Genomic DNA, 19,398 nt, shown 5'->3' on the forward strand with positions numbered 1-19,398 from the left:
GGTTTGGTTTATTCTAATAAAGGTTTATTCTAATATATTGTGTTGCTGCAAGGAGGTTGTGTTTGGTTGTGTGTGATGGACAATATGTGATGCTGTTACCTACAGCTTATATTAAATAGGACTTCTGAATGGGTCCGTTAAGTGCAAGTGGCAACCCCACAAATAAGTTCCATTGATAAGCACAAACTTTATGCTTCGTACTTGATGGTAGGAAGTGCAGCTACTACAAGGCTACAAAAAGAAAAAGCAATTCCATTTTGATCACCAGGAAAAGCACTAAAACATAAAATTCACACCCCATTTTATTATTATGGTGCTTCACATGCCATAGGTACAAGCATTGTTAGTGAGCATTTTATAAATCAGGTTGGTGAGCTTTGTTTCCCTTTATGGTCTCATATGCTAATAAGTTTAACAAGTGGTGAGGCTTGGGTAATTGTTATGGACTGCTGCCCCTTTTATTATTCAGCTGTCCTCGTTTTACTGGATTTTTCCACTAGTTAATAAAATTGATGATCCGATACTTGTCCAGTAGGTTTATTCCTGCTTTTCCTACATGCTTTTAAAACTCAGGCCTGTCCTGTGCTTCTGTGCTGCTCACGAGATCCAGAGCAGCCTGATGCCCGTCAGAAGTGAGGGAACTGCTGCGCTGAGTATTACACGAGGCTGGTGTGCTTTTCACTGTTTCCTGAGCTGGTTTGCATTATGTTGTTTCGTGCTTCTTTTCCTTTTCTTTTTTCCCCCCTCATTCAATGAAACTGCAGACACTACCCGTCCGAGGAGAAGCCAAGAAAGTGATGGTGTCGAATACATTTTCATTTCCAAGCACTTGTTTGAGACAGATGTGCAGAATAACAAGTATGTTGAAGAGATTTTAACTGAAACCACTGTTAAAACAATGGCTTTGTTATAAAATAGGGGCTGTTTGTAATTTTAGATAATAAGTCTGTGTGGATGTAAGTTGCAGCGATTTGGAGACGTGTTAAAATAACATTTTGATATATAAGCAGTTCAAAGAAGCTGGCAAAAACACCCAGGAAAAAAAAAAATAGAGAAAAGGCAATATGTGCAAACACAAATGTTTTTAAGCTTCCAAGTACTTCAGGTCCTCAGGACACTGAAATTGTAGCTGTTCAGTGTGAGGAGCATTCTTTTAATAGAGCATCATCTATCATGGCAATAAAACATTGCAGCTCAAGGAGCAGGGAGCAGGGCGGAACTGGAAGTGCTGCAAACGTACCTGAGTCAATGTTTGCATAGTTCTGCTCTCTTTCAGACCAGGCACTTCCTCTGCTTTTGAATTTAGAGATCTACAGTGAAGCCTTTGCCTGTAAACCCTCCAGAAACTAAGCTAAAACGAAGACAGTGGTAGCATCGTGTTCTCTAGCAGCCTGTAAAATGCTGTAGCTTGAAATTCTGCCCCAGTGTTTCAGAGGGCAAAAGTGTATTAGACACAAAGCTGTGGGTTTTATTGAAACTTCAAACTGTGGTTTGCTTTCTTGGCAACTAGCACTTGCACTTTTATAGCACATAACCAGCCGCCTTGGTTCCATTAGCACCATCGTCGCTCCTCCTCCTCTTCTGAGACAGAGAATTTGGATATTCTGTAGTGTGCAATGAAATTTCAGTAGTTTCTATTGTTTAGCTTATCCACTGTTTTATTACATTGCATTAGTTCAGAAAAGGAGGTGATGGAAAACATTAGTGGGCTGTTGGACTACAGTACTTTTTTCTCTTTAACTGTAATACAAGCAGGTGTTACTGATTTGGAAGTGGTAAAGTAGAAGATTTCTTGAAATTGACATGCTGAAGTACTTGACAGCATTTCCTTTATGAAACATGGGAAAACTCTCATGTAAAGTGAAATGCCTTTCCTCCTGAGTTAGACCTTTTAAACCAAACTGATAAGGTTGGTTTGCTTGTTTCGTTTTCTGGAGAAAATGAAAATGATTCCAGGTTTCTTCACCTTCTGCCGCAGGTTTATTGAGTATGGCGAGTATAAGAACAACTACTATGGCACGAGCTTAGACTCTGTGCGATCAGTTTTGGCTAAAAACAAAGTTTGCCTGTTGGATGTGCAGCCTCATGTAAGTAAGCACATCTTTTGAGTCTTGTATGTTGATACATATGCATGTTGATACTCAAGGGAAAACACTGGTTCTTAAAGTGTCTATTTTATTCCACCCTGAATGACAGTTAAGTGGGCTTGCTAGGTCTCTTTAGCACAGCAAGGCTCTCTGAAAGGAGAAGGAAGGAAACTTCAATACATGTTGGCAAGTATTTAACTTGGCAATTAAGGGAATTGAAATCCTGCAGCATAATACCAAAGATTTAATTACAGAATGCTCCTACATTTCCATTCGTCTTTCTGCTGGTTTGGGTTAGAGGTTCTCTCTGAAACTGCAATTTCAGAATGGCTTTGAGCAATCACCCAGTCCAGCAGCTCTCTCCCACATGTGTAACCAAACTGTTTATACCAAGGGTATACATGCAGGGTGGACACGAGTCAAGGTCTGCACTAAATGTGGTGTTGGCTGGATAATTGTTAAGAATATTTCACTCTAAACCATTTGTTCTTTCACTGACCTTGTCTTTCAACCTTGCTAAACACCTCCACTGGGAATTCCTATGCTGCTAATAACCACAGTAGTTCCAGGAGCTGGACTAATTTGTTTAACCCAGCCAAAGTATTTCTTCTCCAGACATGGCCAGCCTGTGGCTTCTGAATCTCTGCAGCTTGTGATGAGTTCTTGGGGCAGTTTTGGACATGAGGTTGTGCCCTAAGAGCAGGGCATGGGGGCTGTGCTGGCAGAGGAGCGGCCAGGGAAGCCAGACCCCACACGAGGGGAGGAGGGGAGCTGGGCAAGGGCTCCTGGGGCTGTCTACTGTGTCTAGCACAGCTGTTTTCCAGTGAAGCCAGACATTTCCTAGAGATCCAGGCTCATGAGCCATCCTGGGATCCCACTGTCTGACATAGCATTTTCCTGTGGGCCTTGAAAGTATGAAAAGGGCAGAAAGCTGCTGGCCGTACCTGCTTCACCCTGTGCAGCAATCAGAATCACAGGATTTACCTCTTAACTCCATACCACTCAACTGACTCAGAGTGAAGAGCAGGGAGTTATGTGGTGGACAAACAGCTCTGAAGGGGAAAATCATTGCTGTGTTGTGACCAAGTGCCCCGGACAGCTTTGTCCACTGCTTTTCATTGGTACAGAGAGTGTCATTCTCAATAAAGCGTGCTGCACTTTTCCTTCTCTTCTGAAATACCCTCTGCTCTCCTTCATCCTACTGCTGCTGGTGGCACTGGTGTGCACAGCCCAGCCTTTGCTGTGCTGCTGGAGTCTTCCAGCAAGCCATGTAGAAATCAAAAGAAGTGGTCACCCTTGGAGGGATGATTTGATTATCTTTCCCATGAAAATTCTCCTTACATGAATCCATGTCAATCAGCAGAGCAGGGTGACAGTAAATGACAGATAGCTTTCCAGGAGTGCTTAATGGGTTTATGTTGGTCAGTGGGGAGTTCCTTTTATTATGGTAAATTCCATTGTGTGAAATTAATTAATTAAAACCTTTCCTCTTCCCAGACAGTGAAACACTTACGGACTTACGAATTCAAACCATTTGTTATATTTATAAAGCCTCCAGCGCTTGACCGTTTGAGAGAGACCAGAAAAAATGCCAAGATTATTTCAAGTAAAGATGATAAGGGAACTGCAAAACCCTTTACAGTAAGTAGAGTTAAGAGACAGGAGAGTTGTTAAAAGTTTTGTTGCAGTGGTTTACCCTGGACACAAAGGTGATCCCTGGATCACCCCTGCACTGTAATCTATCACATGCTGACAGCAAGCTGAGACTTAAAGTAATGAAACTTTGAGTGTCTCATCAAAGTAAACAGCCAGAAACATTTTCCACTTGTACAGCTAGCAGAAAACATCTCTGTAATTACCACACAGTGACCAGTTGTGTCACTGCAAGGGAAGAGATGAAAGAATTGCTTGTCGAGCAAAGTCTGCTTGTGAGAATGCTCTCTGAGATCACTTATCATGGTGACTCCTGCAGTCATGTTTTAATGAAAAGCACAGTCCCTGTCTCCTGATGAGATGAGAACTAAGCAAGCAGCTTTGCGTTTACCACAGAATGAGTGCTGTGATGTTGCTCTGGTCTGACTACACCTTGCACTGGTCTTACTAGGAAGAAGATTTTCAAGAAATGATTAAATCTGCCCACGTGATGGAGAGCCAGTATGGCCACCTCTTTGATAAGGTGATAGTCAACGATGACCTCGCGACAGCTTACAGCGAGCTGAAAACGACTTTTGACAGGTTGGAGACTGAGACCTTCTGGGTTCCTGTCAGCTGGCTACATTCCTAACAACATTTTAAACAGACAGAACAAGCTGTGTTCAGCATCAAAGCATGGGGCATGGTTAGGCATTACTTGATGGCTGTTTTCTTGGTAAGAGGGCTTTCTAACTCTACCTGAGCAGCAGGTACACTCTTCTTGCACTTGGAACTGGTCCTGTTTTCCTGTGTCTTCAATCCTCCTGCCCATGATTTTGGGGTAGAACTGTCAGATTAAACTGAAGTCTTACTCTGCTCCATAAAGCGAGCTAATACTAGTGTAGCAAAACGGCCAAACGCCTCTTTGTCGTCATTCATCTGTGTATTTCCAAGGTAAGCTTTTTTAATGGAGAGTTTGCAGAAGATCCTAATTAATACTGGAGATCAGCACCTTGACGGCTTTAAGCATAACTGCTCCCATAAAGAGAACATCAGCACTTGGAAATTATTGCTCCTTAAGTGCTTGAGAGAACTGAAACAGGCAAAAGTGACCAACATTTTTTATGAGGAAGACATCATAGTTTAATTATGTATCGAGATAAGTGTTTTTACTTTTCTAGGTGTGAACCTTGTCTTATCTGTCCAGAGTGATGTTAGGATTCCTTTGCACTTACAGAGTCATGGAAAGGGAGATGCATTCAGTGGCTTAATGCTGGGAGCATGCATGGGTTGAAAGTCTTTTCATGCATGCTTTATGGCACAACAAAGAAAACTCATGGGAATATGTATTTAAACAGGGGAAAAGTGAGTTACTATGTATATAACTTCAAAGTCTTCGGGATTCATCTGCAAAATCAGTGGCAAAGTGATATGAATAGCAACAAAGCAGAGAGTAACCTTTTTCTCCTCCCCCTTTAAATTGATTTCAAGTGGGTTTGGTATCCTTTAGAACGCTTGTCCCCTCGGAAATTTGCAAACAGTTGGTGAGGATGTCTTGGAGATCTGGGAAGCACTTGCAAGAGATTGGGGTTTTTCTTTATTGTTTACTACATAGTGATATTTTTGGTAGCAGAACAGATATTTTGTCTCCACTCCAAAATTTATTAGTGGTGTAGACCTCACTGTAAAAAAATAAATATCCTTGTCACTGGTCAGACACAGGTGGAAACCTCATTTTAAAATTCGTTGTGGCAGTGTAATCAAATGTATATTAGATGATGTATTTTTTAATATGGATAATTTAGTATTTTTCTTCATTTACTACTGATATGCAGGAAATTAGTACAGCTGTAAAGACCAAGTAACACCTGTGTGTTGTGTTGTGAATATGTCTTGTAAGTACAGGCTGTGGAGAGGAACGTGCTGACTTCAGGTCGTCCCGTCGGTGGCATTCAAAGAGGAACCCATGTTTCATGGCAATCTCTAAAGGGACTATAGCTGCCTTGTTTAAGGACAAAAGAATGTAGTGAAAGTTCATCTATTTATGAAAGGGTTGGGAAAGGGATGTCCAGTTGTTAAACCTCTTGTCAATGTGGTCATTTACTGAAGAGACGACGAAGTCTGCAATTGGAAACGCTGCCTCTGTAAATGGAGCTCAACATTCCATGTAAATATTTTATTTCAGTTCCTGCACTGATAAAGCCATCAGACACTGTAGTTGTGTTCTAAATGTGTATTTAACGTGTGGGTCGTTGCATTTGGCTTAGAGTGGGATAAAACAAATGAAAATGAAAGGAACAACAGCAAAATCCCAAGGAGTCTGGAAATGTTTATGCAGGAGTTACAGATGTCCTGAATCCCAGTAGGGATACACACTCTGCTTGAAAAGCTCTGATGTAACTTTTGTCAAATTTCACCCTTTTCCTGGTGGATTTAAACTTTTTTTTGTAACATAAATAAAAAATTGTTGATTAAATTAATTGCACGGAGATGATGTGAGCTGAGGAGTTGTTTTCTTTCTTTTTGCTTTTCTTTTATTACTGAAAATCAAACTGTTTCAGGGGATCTAGAATTCAGTGGGCCTGTTTGCCTGTGAGACACCAAGTGCCCTTGCCATCTCTTGCCATAAGCCCAAACTGGGAGGGCACTCAGCATCTCTCAGGATTTGGCTGTTTCCAGCAAGAGGGGCTTTAGCACTTGCAGAAACACTCTTAATGCTGCTTCTAACCTGGGCTGTCACACAACACTAGTGTACAATAGCACTCATGTAAGGGACCTGCTTTTCTCTTTAAGAACTAAAGTAATCTGCAAATTCCCTGATAGAAACAGTTCTACCTATCCTGCAGGCCGTTTTTCCTGTCCTTTTGAAATGGCTTTCACTCCCATTCCTGGCACAGTGTGGTCTAGGAGGACCCTCTCTGCAGTTTGCTGTGCAGGGCAGCAGGATGCTGTGCGGTGCTTCGCTGTGTTCACAGAGACACTGACCCTCTGCTCCTCAGCACAGTCCTGCCAAGAGTTTCCTAGACAGATGGCTGCTTGCCCCAACTCCAAGCCAGAAGCTAATTCCTGAATTGTAACACCTGCAAAAGAAAAGGAATCACAAAAGCATAAATCCAACCAACAGAGTATGATGTGCACAGTCTTTCAGGAGTGAGAAATAGTAACTACTGGATTGCTCTGGAAAATCATTATTGCAGTGTTAGCTTAAACCAAAATAAATCTTAGCCACTGGCCTCCATGAGGCAGAGATGATAGTAGGTCAAGATAGAAAAATGTTTTAGCCCAACATTTTCAACAGGACAGAAGCCTGCTTATCATGTGCTGATTTTTTCTGGGATACCAAGGTTGGGGGAGCATGGGGATTGTTCCTTTGACTCCTAAGAATGTGGGAACAAAGACAACTAAACATGTTTCCAATCTTCAGTTTGTGCTGTGTGGGTTTTTAGAGAACTGTATGTTTTGACAGTTAAGTCCAGATGTTTTTATTGTGTTTCAGCTGTTTGCCATAGTCAACCAAATGGTAGTATTTTTAATGTTGTACCATGCTCTATACTTGAATCTGCCATCAGGTCCTTGGTTGATGTCTTACCTGAAATCTGATCATACCTTCTTATGCAAACCAATACATTATTGATATATCACTGAAGGTGTTTGTTTCTTGTGAATTGCACCACGGCATAAAGGTTTAATGACCTCAGAAGTAAAACTGCCGTAGTAAGTTATTTTGGAGGTCTTTCTATTAAATGTAATGCTCCAATTGGCTTTAAATGGGAAAATAAAGCAACCTACAACAAGGACTAAAATTCTTAATCTTTATTTTTGTTGTTTCGTTCTTAAAAATAGATGATTGCCCTTTCCTGCAGCACACCCCAAAATGAACCATTTTCTTTCTGAGAGGGAAGGCTTAAGTCAGTAAGTCAGACCAGAGCAGGGTAGATTCAGGTTGGACATTAGGAAGAAGTTCTTTGCTAGAAGGGTGGTGAGACACTGGAAGAGGTTGTCCAGAGAACTGTGGACACCTCATCCCTGGAAGTGTTCAAGGCCAGACTAGATGAGACTTTGGGCAACCTAGTCTAGCAGAGGAGGTGTCCCTGCCCATGGCAGAGGCATTTGAACTAGATGATCTTTAAGGTCCCTTCCAACTCAAGCCATTCAGTGATTCTATGAAACTGAGATATCTGCTTGCCTGGGCTTGCAACATGCTTGGACTGTTACCTGGGTTTCCAGCTTCATCACACAGGGATGCTCCTAGGCCACTCCTAAGTCTCATGGAAGTTGTGTTCATTTGTAGGGCTCAAAGAAGGTTAGGTAGCTAAGTTACTTTTTGCACTGCATTGGGTCTTTTCCACTATGCCTAACACATAGCAGGATTGGAGAGAAAATTTTCAAGCCCCTTCTGTTTTGTTTCCATGCAGTATTCTGCATTTCCCACATGTACTTAGATGGAGGTTTCTGCTCTGTGTGGAGAACTTTTTACTCACTAAAACTCATATTTAGTTTTAGTGAGCCTGTCTCAAAGGGCGAATAGTTTCTTCAGAGATTTACACTTAAAAATTACAACCTGAGTCTATTTTTGCTGCTGCAATATCTACAACCATTTCCCCATAGGATTAAGAGTTTTCTGTCTATTAATGCTTCAAATCACTTGTAATTTGCCCAAGATCCTTTTGCTCTCAGAGTCATTAAGTATTTATCCCATATTACCATGGTTAATGTATGATACCAAGCACTCAGCAGAAAACTGAACACAAAGGAGCACAGTGGATGTGTTTGTTATTTAGAATTCTGCTGCTACATAATGGTTAAAGGTTTCAGCAGAAACTTACACAAAAGCATTTGGAAACAGTTAAAGTCTGGTCTTAAATTTTGTGTTATGTTAAATGACAATAGAAATGAGAGAATTTGGAGTTGTAGACAGCTGGAGGCTTTTTCCCTCTTGGTATCTGTGTCTGAAATACAAGTTGGATATTTGGAAGCCTGTATGGAATGATTTTTACATCTCTACAATAAAATATTAGGGCGTTTTGTGTAGCTGACATCCAACATTTTAACAAAGAGGGTAAATCCTCTTGTGATTATTGAGGCTTTGTTTTGCTTCTATTTTAGTTGCACACTTACATCTGTTTAAACCAAACTTTAAAGATGTAGTGGCACAAAGCTGCCAGCTACACGTTTCAAAACATGAATGGAGAAAAACAGTTTCAGGATTTCCAGAAGGGCTTGAATGGCACAAAGCAGTATTTGAAAACTTCTTCATAAAAAACAGAGAAAATTAGGACACAATTTCTTTTTGTCATGAGGTCTATTTCTTATCAGTAGTCATAGTAATATAAAGGAAAGCATGCCATAATTTTCTTCAAGTGAAATGCAGATTTGTGGTTTAATAAAGGTGTTACAAGCTTTCTATAGGATTATGCACAGGCTCATGGAAACTGAGTTTTAAGGGGTTTGGTGCATGTATTAAAGGCACAGGGTCTATGGGTATGGCACAGAGGGACTGAGAGTGTTACACATGTGACTACTACTCTGGAAATGCATCTTTGTTCTTCTAAAGTCTCTGAACAAGGAGGATAGTAAGTTGGCTGTGAATGTTCTGTGATTTCTGTTCCCTCTTTGGTAAATATCAATAAACACCTAAACCTTTCCTGATAAGCAAAGCCAAAATTGTTGGCAGGGCTTCAGCCTGTGCTAGGTAGCACCCAAGCACAGCTGAGGAGTGGCAGAAGGTTTGACCTAGCAGCTGTGACTGCAGGAGGGAATTTCAGCTGTGTATATATGAGCTGTGCTCTGCCTGTCTCCTTCAGAGCCAGACCAAGAAGAACAACAGGTCTCGGTTCCTTTTACTGACTGGTGCAGATGGAGGCAGTGTGTTTGAAGTCCTGTTTGCAGTCCTGGATACTACTGATCATAAGGCACAAAAGGAAACTTTTTGTTTGGTTGGGTTTTCTGGGTTTTCTGTTGTTGTTGAAAACTGGCCTGAAAGCTTTGTTATTGTTGGTGCTATCTGGATAGTATGAAAGAGCAGCCTCAGTTATTGGCCCTGCTGGGTTATTCTTCCAGATGTTTTTCTTTACACAGCTGTTAAGCAGGAAGTAGAACCAAACCCAAAGATTGATTTGAACCATAGTTTTGTCAAAACCCAGAACTGAACCTGAATTATTGTCTTCTTTTGGCTTCATTGAATTCAAATCATCATTGGCCACAGCTGGATCCTACCCCAGCTCAAACCAGAATGAAAGCAGCACAGACTCTGACCACACTTTTGAATAGGTGAGACTCTGAAGGCCAAGAGTCTGCATCTTGTAATGAGCGCAGCTGAGGTTACCTTTATGCCCATAGCAACTGTATTTTGTGGCGCATGTGTGCGTATGGATGTATCGATCAAGTGCAGAGGTGGATACCAATGTGTTTTAATGAGAAAAAGGAGGCTTACAAAAACACTGTTCATTGCTTAATTGGAAGATTAATGCCAGACTAAAGAAAGAAGCCTGCTGATACAATACCAAAGTATCAGCAAATAGATGCATAGCCTTACTCAGGCAGAACTCTCACACATCTCAGGAAGCTTAGAGCTGTACATTTCAAATGCACTTTTTTGCCCCTATTTTGTGAAAGTTAAAAAGAGTTTGATTGAATGCAGACTGCAAACTTGTTCACTGCAAACTTGGTTAAACATGAAATCTTGCTGGGATTAGCTTAATTGTTCCCTAAATGAAAAGGCTGCTTTGTACACAGACTACCATTTTATGCTTGCCAGATAAAGAAACGTGAACCTGTCAGGAGAGACAGGCGTTTGTCTGTGTAGGAGTGTCACTGGGCCAACTGTCTTGCCTTTTATGCGATGCTGCGGTGTAAAACACCACTCTGCTGGTTTCATTTTACAGAAAATAGATTCTGTGGTGGTATCCTGTGGGAACTGAAGTATCAGGTTCTACTTTTCCCTTCAGAAGTCCAAGTACATATGTACCCCGTTTCTGAAACTACTCTCTTCGTGACTGTCAGCCAGCCACATGGGCTGGGGGGATGCTGTGGCGTGGCAGGGGATCTCCAGAGAAGCTATTCCATGCCACTCTTTGCCATGGTAGAGAGTGCCATCAGTGTCACAGTGTCTGCAATGGGAGATGCTATTAGTGATCAGATTACACAGCAAATGGGTAAAAGAGGAAAATAATTTGATATTCCATTTTTAATCTTCAGAGGTTTATGTGATGCTTCTGATTATCAGACACTATTGCTCTGTCTGCAAACCCTTCTGTTTTTCTTTTGGCTTCCCTACTGCCTGCTTGAATGCAAGAGCTGCAGCAATTAAAGCCTTTATTCTTTACATAAAGGTAACTGATGTGGTGTTCCTATCTTCCAAAGCTACCAGACCAAGCAAATAAAGACAAAAATTCTGCAGCTGTTCTCAGATGACCTATTCTGTTTAATCCCATTTCCTTTCTTCCTAACCAGTCTTCTCAAAAAGCCTCTCCATGTCAGGGCAACGGGAGGCAGAAAGGAGAGGCTGGCCATGAAATGCTGGAAGTGAGAAGCTGGGGCACTGCTGGGTTCTGAACCACCAGGAAGTCTGCAAACCTGGTACACAGCTGAGCAACCTGTGGGTGCAAACAGCAGGTGGAATGATTTAAGCATCAAGATCTTGTTTACTCCCTCTTAACTATGAGAAGTCTCCACACCTGTGCCCTTCATAGAAGCATTTAGCAGGGAGCAGTTCAGTTACCCTCTGTGTCACTCTGCATGTGGCTTCCTTTAGAAGTGTCATAATCTGAACATAGCTCCTGACTTTGTGGTCTTTAGAAGTCATCTTTTGAAAGGGGGCATTAAAGCTTGCCTACTCAGAGCCTGTTCAAGTCCAACAAGTCCTGAGATGTGTGTGGTTGAAATCTCTGGATCACTGACAAGGTGAGTGTATTCTCAATCCTGAACTTCTTTGACCTTCACCTTCTTCATGCCAGAGGGATGGTGGTTGCTGGTATTAACTCTCACTACTACTGGAAAAAATGTCATGCATTTGTGCACTTGGTGTTTGTTATTGTCCTTGTGACTGTATTTAAGTACTTCCAGTGAGACATTCCTGCTTGGATTTTCTGCAGGAACTCCTGGGTTGCTCCCAGCTACAGTAACTTACCTGTCACAAAATCAAAGGGAGAACACAGTTTATCTCTAGACTTGAGACAGCTCTGCAGAGAATCAGTGCTACTACACTGCTCCCTGCACAGGTCTGCTTACAGCAGTGGTTACTTGGCTTGGTTTCACTGGCATCATGTAAAATCCTTATGGATCCTCATGGTTGAGGATTGATGATTCTTCCTTCTCTTTTAGCATCTTGTGAATAACTTAGACTTTTTTTTAATGCTAATGCAACTCCGTCTCTTCCTGGTAAATTGCCTCATATTTTGCTATTGGAAAGTGCTTAGTCTGGATTGCTTGAGTGTTAGTACCTAAGGGCTGCTTCTGCTTTCTGCATTATGTGTACGGGACAAGTATGAAATATCAGCAGAGAGCTGACACCACTTCAACCCCTAAATGAGTGATAGTAGGAATTATTCTTATAGCTAGCCTCAAATGACTTTCACCTGTACCACTTGAAAACACAGGCTTGTTCGTGCAGTTAGGAGTGTGGCACAGATGAGTTGTTGGTGGATAAAACTGTAGTGCTAGTGAAGTTAGTAGAGAAGTTTCATTTTTCTGTTAGCAATATCAAAGGCTTACCTCTTGTCCTTCTCTGCCTGGGAAATTAGGAATGCCTTTGCTTTGAAGACCTTGTAATCTAATGCCAAGTCTTGCCGATTTTTACTGTTGAGCTTTAGTGCCTTGTTTCATGTGTGGTCCCTTTGACTTCAATAACAGTGCTCACAATGGGGTTGGCAACAATTCCCCTGGAACCAAGCTGATGACTTCTCTAGGCTCAGGGTCTGGCTTTGAGATAAAAATGCAATCAGCAAAGATGATAAATATTTTGGTGAGTAATCAAACAACTAAGGCCTGTCTGGTTATTATCTTTGGATTGTTATCTGAGATTGGTACCTAGAAGTGAATTTCAGTGCACATGCCTCTAAGTCCTGTCAAGTACATGATAGTAAATATATGTTGCTGATAAATTTATTGACTCTTTGTCCAAATTATTTAATGCAAATGGAGGGATTGTTAGACTGATGTGCCCTCTGCTGCTGAGCTGTTCTTCCAGGCTTTCATTTCTTTTACACCTACAATGTGTTCCAAATAAATCTTCTCACACAGTTTAAAGTAATTTCCCAAGTGCTCTCAAAATGGAGGCAGCAATTTATCTCTCTCACTTTAAACAGTTATTACACCAATCTCTAAAACAGTGATTCAGAATAGTTAACCTTCATTAACCTTAAGCCTTAAAAGATTTTTCTAGTGTTGATCAGCATGCCTGTAAGTGGTTAATCATCCATTTGTAAACTCAGAGCTGTGAAGCAGTGAGCAAACCCCCATAAAGTGAGCTCTGTCTGCTGGGCTGACGTGGGCTCAAGCAAAGCCACAGCACTACATATTTCAACTTGTAAACTGCCTATCTTGTTGGGTTTTTTGTTATTATATTTCTGTGTAATACTTTCCAAACTTTATTTTATTGTATTCCACAGTTTAAAAGCCACCTGGATATTCCTTTTCTTTTAAACTCCCTCTAAGCTTTTTTGCATGTTTCTGTAATACATAAGGCAGAGTCAGACAACAGAGGTTTCAGAAGAGTTGTGCAGCTGGTAGCTTTTTGATGACTTCATTTCACCATTCCTTTGGAATAATTGTGGGTACTAATGAGAACAATGAGTAAAATGTCAGTGGCACTAAATATAAATGAGCTGGTTTAGAAAAACATGAACTCTTTTGCCAATCCAGTTACACCTGTGCATCATTTTACTGTAGCAGGACTAAAAAAAATAGACCCTAACAGATGTGTGGTAAGCACACAAATGGAGTGAACCAAGGAAATATCATAAATCCTTAATGCTAGAACATTCTGTGAATGTTTTAAAGACTAGGGGATGAGAATATGTCCAGGTGTTCTTTGAACCCTGTGAGGTGACTGAAGCAAAGAGTAAAAAGCTGAAGTGACAATACCGAAACATGTGAAGATACCCACATCTGACTGGGGTTTACACAAAAGGAACAGCAGGAATGTCAAGTCTGCCATGCATGGGAAATAGCAGGGAGGAATATTTACAACTTTTTCCAAGTGGGAAAACTGGTTGTGGCAAATGTCTGTAAATATCTTCCTACATGGGAAGTAAAATTTTATTTCACTGAAGTAAAACATTCACTGCTCTGCCGAAAGAAAAATGAGTGATACGAGCTGAATGAGTGCAGCCCATTTATGAGCAGCACCTAGAGCCTTTGTGAGAGAGTGAAATACTGAGTGCCAGAAGAGGATCATCAGTTTTATGCATTTTTAAATTGATACAAAAAGCTTCTCTCCCACTTTTGCTGTACAGCCTGGGGTTTAGAATGTCAAGAAAGTATTTGACATTTACAAGAGACTGCAGGCACTAATGCAAATGATTTTTATCCATTTTAACCACCACGCTGAGTGAATTGTTGGCTCTGTGCAATTAGTCTCTATGCTTCTTGACAACATAGCCACAGATTACCACGAGCTCTATTAATAATGCAAGGTGGAAGCTCTGTTCTCCAAGATTGTTATTTTGCTTCTTGAAAAACATCTAATTTCTTGCAAACCTGATATAAATAGGCCAGCTGACAAGTATCACAAAAGAACAGAACATGCTCGGAATAGTGAGATTTGAACTGACGTATTTTTGGCAAAAAAAAAGGGGGGGGAAAGAAAAGTTGTACAGGCTCTATTTGTCTGAAAGTTTAAAAATAGGAGCCTTTGTCATATATGGCAGGAGAGGCCAGGTTGAGCCATGATTGATGTCACTTGAAAGAACACTTTCAGCTTAGAAAATGACATCAGAATCATCAGAATTTAGTAAGATTTAGAGCGGTCCCTGAAGCCAGGGTGCTGGGGATTCTAGAAGATACTTTGTGGATGAAACGCAGCACGCTGCCAGACATCCTCTGAACGGAAGCCAGGAGCTACAGTACTTTCAGATTACATTTCTAAATGATGGGTATAATTTGTTTTAATAACTTTCATTTTTAGCTAAATTCATGTTTCAAACAGTTTTTAGGTTTTTTTTTAGATTTGGTGCAACCCCAAGTTGCAGGCTGGAAGAGCAGTCTGTCACTGCCTGATCTCTCCCCTTGCTCACTTACATGACAAGCTTCCAAAAGCAGCCAGAAGTGCTTGCCTTATTACCACGAGTCTGCAAATACAGCAGGGTCTCTTTCCATTTACTCTTCTCCAGTTTTAGTGCTCAATTCCTGCTGACTTTACTACCAAGCATTTATAAGTCAGGCTGTAACCGTACATATGTATGTTAGAAGTATTTCTTTTAGCTCCCAGGCTAAAACTAAACTTTGTCTGTCTGTCTGCTACTGCTAGTGTTAAAATGGAAGTAACAGAACAGAAAAGGCACTTGGGTTTCACTTTATTAAAGATAACCAATAAATTGTGCAGACTCTAGGTCACAGAGAGGCTGTGCAGAGCTTTTGCTGTGTGGAGTAGTGAATCTCTTTGGAATAGTTTCTTACATTTCTCCTTTGATTTTCCACGTACAGCAAGTCCTTGCTCCTTACAGTAAGTTTGGTGTGATAATTAAAGTATTGAATGCAAGTGCACAATGCCACGTTGGCTCCGTTTTGCTTTTAAAAGAGCTTTTAAGTGTGAGAAGAAAACAAAGTGGAAATGACATTACTAAGTATTGCAGTTATCTATCGTTTTTAGGAACAAAAGATGATGCTGCTATCAATGGAAATGGAGTTGTGTGGTTGCTCGGCAGCATGCCTTTAACAGTGATTAGTGCATAATCAGTTTTTATACCAAAATGAGTTCATCCTAGGAAAAGAAGTTCATCACAGAGGCAACTCTGCAAGGAAAGCATGCTTGTTAGCTAGGAGCTGCTGTTATCTGCCACTTAGATTTACACGTTGCACTCGTTCCTGTTCTGTTTGAAGAGCCAAGTGGTGGATGAATTATTCGTGCTATTCCTGATTCTCAGTTCAAGCCAATAAACACCTGTGTGTGACTGGCCTGCCGAAGCCATTCCACAAAACATCTGGGCGTGCTCCCGCCCTGGGGCTACTGGTGTTCAAAACGCCTTCCCTGATCCCACCACTCATTGCTGCTGCTGCAATCTGAGGCCTGATTAAGCATAGGAATTGTATCAGGAATCCTGTCACTCCCATGTGTCCAACTCTCTTGGTGGTAGAAGAGGAAGACAGAGGAACAAGAACTCTGGTGGGTTGTGTGAGTGGTGAGGGAGAGAGAACTGTCTGTGCTTCTTTTGGGAGCAGAGGGAGTTTTCCATGGGTCTTCTGTGTTTTGTAGCACATGGAGAAGATCTGTGCTGGAGGATGAATCCTTGTGTTGTAAAAGCGAGTGTGCTCTGTGGAATCTGCTGTCTGTGCAGCTGCTGGAAGTGCCTGGTGAAAGAAGCAGGCAACGGTTGAGCAGACAACATGTTCTCATGTCACATCGAGGCATGAATACAGCCCTGGGGAATGAAACCCTATCCCTGGCTGCCGCCGATGTCCTGTGTGACACTGGCCACTCTGCACGTGTGTGTGTTTATTGTGTTTTTCTTGGTACTTGGTAGGGCACAGTGTAATTTGTAGAAGTGCTGAGCACTTGCAACTGCAAAATGTGGGCAGCGGGAGCTGTGCTGTGCCTGCAGCGCGGCTGTGCAATGAATACTGAGAAATCAGGCACCGTGCATCTCAATGAGGCAGGCAGACAAGCAGAGACAGCGATTACAAAGTCAGTTTGTATGACTGGAGAACAGCTTGAAGGGGCTTGTCCTTCTTAAACCTGACCTTCCTTGTAACTGAAGTAAGAAGAGCACACCTTAAGCTAAACACAAATGCATGATTTGTGAACAATTGCTGAGTTTAAGATACTTTTGCTATTCTGAGAATTACCAAAGTTACTGCCTAATACTTCTCTGTCCATCTGCCTTGCTTTTTAAATTTAAATGGAGGTATTGTATCACTGAGCAAACAGACACTGAAGAACCCCCCCTAAAAAAGCAATAGTGCGTGGACATGTATGCTTTTACTGACCAAATGCATAGCAATTGTTAGGGAGTCAGAGGTCTCTGTGTATTGTCTCATCGTCTTAACATTGTACAGCAAGAGGATAACACTTCAAAGACTTCATTGTTCTACTGGTAAAACATTTTAAAAGACATATAAGGCACTTTATGGGAAGATACTTCTTGAAGAGTTACCCTTCTGCTTACTCTCAGAATAAAAGAGGACAGTTTCTGTAATGTGTATTTTATAAATCACAGGGGAAAATACAGAGCTCTCATCATATCTAGGTGGGCACAGCAAAAAATAAGTAGCTTTCATATGAGAAGCAGAGCGATGAGAACGAGAAAGCAAATAACTTCACAGATTTATGTAGTATAAATAGCTTTGTCATTTTAAATGGATTTTGCCACTGATGCTGTACTCCAAGGACAAGGACAAATATGATGATTTCCTTAAGTGTCATTTATTTACCACACGTACCACATTTTATTAGAAAACTCTTCTCTTCCCTCATTAGTTAATCACAGCTTTGTAAAGTACACTCAGTGGCACCAGAGGTGTTAGTTACATAGGTGACTAGCAAATTACAGAAATAGTTTTTTACTGTAGTAATCCCAAACACATACTAAACTGGAAAACCAATTATTTTCTCTATTTTGTTTATTTGAGATGTAGCCTATATTTTTGTTGGAACACACAGCCATACATGGAGGATACACACAAGGCACCAAAAGTGGAATTCAGGCAACCCAGACCCATAAAAACAATTCAGAAAACCTCTGCTTTACTGACTGTAAAATCTGAATTCACTTGGCTCCACTGTTTGCTCCTATCAGTCTCCTAAGTGGCAGAGTTTAGGTTTCTGTGAGTACTCCAAGCGCTGAACTTGCAGCTACCACTTCCTTTAACCCCAGTAAAAGACAAGTCTGCACTCTGTTCACTGAGGGTTCACTTCAGTCCAGGTGGCCTGAACACACCTACCGCTTACTGACACCACTGTCTGCTTCCCAGAAGGATCCTGCTCATGTTCTGGTGTTGCAGCTACTTGGCAATTGCACATCAGCTTATGGAGTTGTCTAGTATAGTGCCGAAGTTAAGGGGAATTTGGGTCCTGCATGCTTCAGTCGCCACTGCCTTACTGTAGTAAGCTTCTGCCCCTTTTAGAGAAGGGAATCCCATCAGACAAGGATTGTGGCTCTAGAGGTGTCCTGGAAGAGCGCCTCAGAGCCCTGCACTCAGAAAGGCACATCCAGGCTCCCAAGAGGAGTGGAGAGCTTCAGAAACACCTCTGCACTCATTATTCCCTTTTGTTAGACTGGAGAGCAGAGTACAGCGTGTCTGCATGTGTGCTGCAGTGTGCTCACATCAGCAGAGAGCAGAAAAATGTCCAGAGATTCATTTGAACATAGCCTACCCTCAGTCTCAAATGCAGCAACTGTAATTCTCACCAAAAGTGGGGAAGAAAGTCAGATCATCCTTTACTGTTACCAGTGTGGCAGGCAATGCTGAGCACCTATAGTTATTTTATTCTACTTCTATATGGAATAAAATTAAGCTGAATCTTATCATAAAGTCTCAATATAGTGAGATTGCAGTTTCTCCCTCTGAAGATTCTACTCCATCCTTCACCAGTTTTTCTTACTTTAAACTGAATGGAATTTTTGTACCAAATTAGGCCAGCTAAGTCCTTCCATGCAGAAAACTACTGAGCTCACTGGATATTTTTCTGTCATGTTGCCAAACCATACAGCAATCATGCTGAGGATATGGATGGAAGCAAGGTCGCTCTGCACAGTAATTCCACATAGAAATGACTATTGATTACAGTGAGGATACTTCACGGGTAGTGGTAAATTATGAGGTTTCTCTTGTAAGTCAGAACATTGATTTACATGAGTAGCACCAAGGCTCACACGTAAACTGAACTCAAACTTAAACTGTCAGCCCTAACACATCTATTTATACCACAGATCTGTACTTGGCCATGTATATTTAATTATAATCAGTTGCAGTGCCTCCATTTTCTGTGTTTACTCAGAGAATCACATTTCTGAGGCCAAATGCAATGACAGTTCCCCTGTAGTTATTTGAAGACATGCCTAGCTGTACATTCTGCATGTGCCTGAGGACAGAATTTCTGGAGAAGAAAGGATGGGTGCAATTCATCAGTCTTTCGTTACGCAAATGGCGTTTAAGGCCAGGCTGGATGAGGCCTTGAGCAGCTGAGTCTAGCTGAGAGGCATTCCTGCCCACAGCACGGATTCTGAAGTAGATAATCTCTAAGGTCGCATCCAACCTAAGCTGTTCTATGATCAGTTTCAGTCAGGCCATGTCTGTCCTGCACAAGACAGTGGAATTTTTGTGCTCTAAGAGAGTCGACAATTTGTACGTTTATGCAAACTACAAGGCTTTGGGGAGGCATTATAGCAGCCTCTCAGTACCTCCTGAAAGGGGCCTCCAAGAAACTTGGAAAAGGGCTTTTTATAAGGACTTGTTGTGATAGGACAAGAATGAAGGGATTGAAGATTGAGCAGGGCAGATTTAGAGTGGATATTAGGAAGAA

General features: G+C 41.4%; 1 protein-coding gene across 8 annotated transcripts in view; it reads left to right on the forward strand.

Moving 5' to 3' along the window:
• The window catches only part of MPP7 (MAGUK p55 scaffold protein 7), a 143,014-nt gene extending 136,796 nt beyond the window's left edge, over positions 1-6,218 (forward strand). For 7 of the 8 annotated variants that reach the window (XM_068146048.1, XM_068146047.1, XM_068146043.1 and 4 more), the window contains 4 exons: positions 765-858; positions 1,979-2,087; positions 3,585-3,728; positions 4,192-6,218. In XM_068146048.1, coding sequence (XP_068002149.1) covers positions 765-858; positions 1,979-2,087; positions 3,585-3,728; positions 4,192-4,371 — 527 coding nt within the window. In that variant the 3' untranslated portion in view covers positions 4,372-6,218. The remainder of the gene's footprint in view (positions 1-764; positions 859-1,978; positions 2,088-3,584; positions 3,729-4,191) is intronic. The other variant, XM_068146046.1, reaches the window with a different exon arrangement.
• The last annotated feature ends 13,180 nt before the right edge of the window (positions 6,219-19,398 follow it).

This window comes from Melanerpes formicivorus, unplaced genomic scaffold (genome assembly GCF_026170545.1).
Source record: "Melanerpes formicivorus ecotype bairdi unplaced genomic scaffold, bMelFor1.0.p_v2 SCAF_13, whole genome shotgun sequence".
NCBI classification, from domain to species: domain Eukaryota; kingdom Metazoa; phylum Chordata; class Aves; order Piciformes; family Picidae; genus Melanerpes; species Melanerpes formicivorus.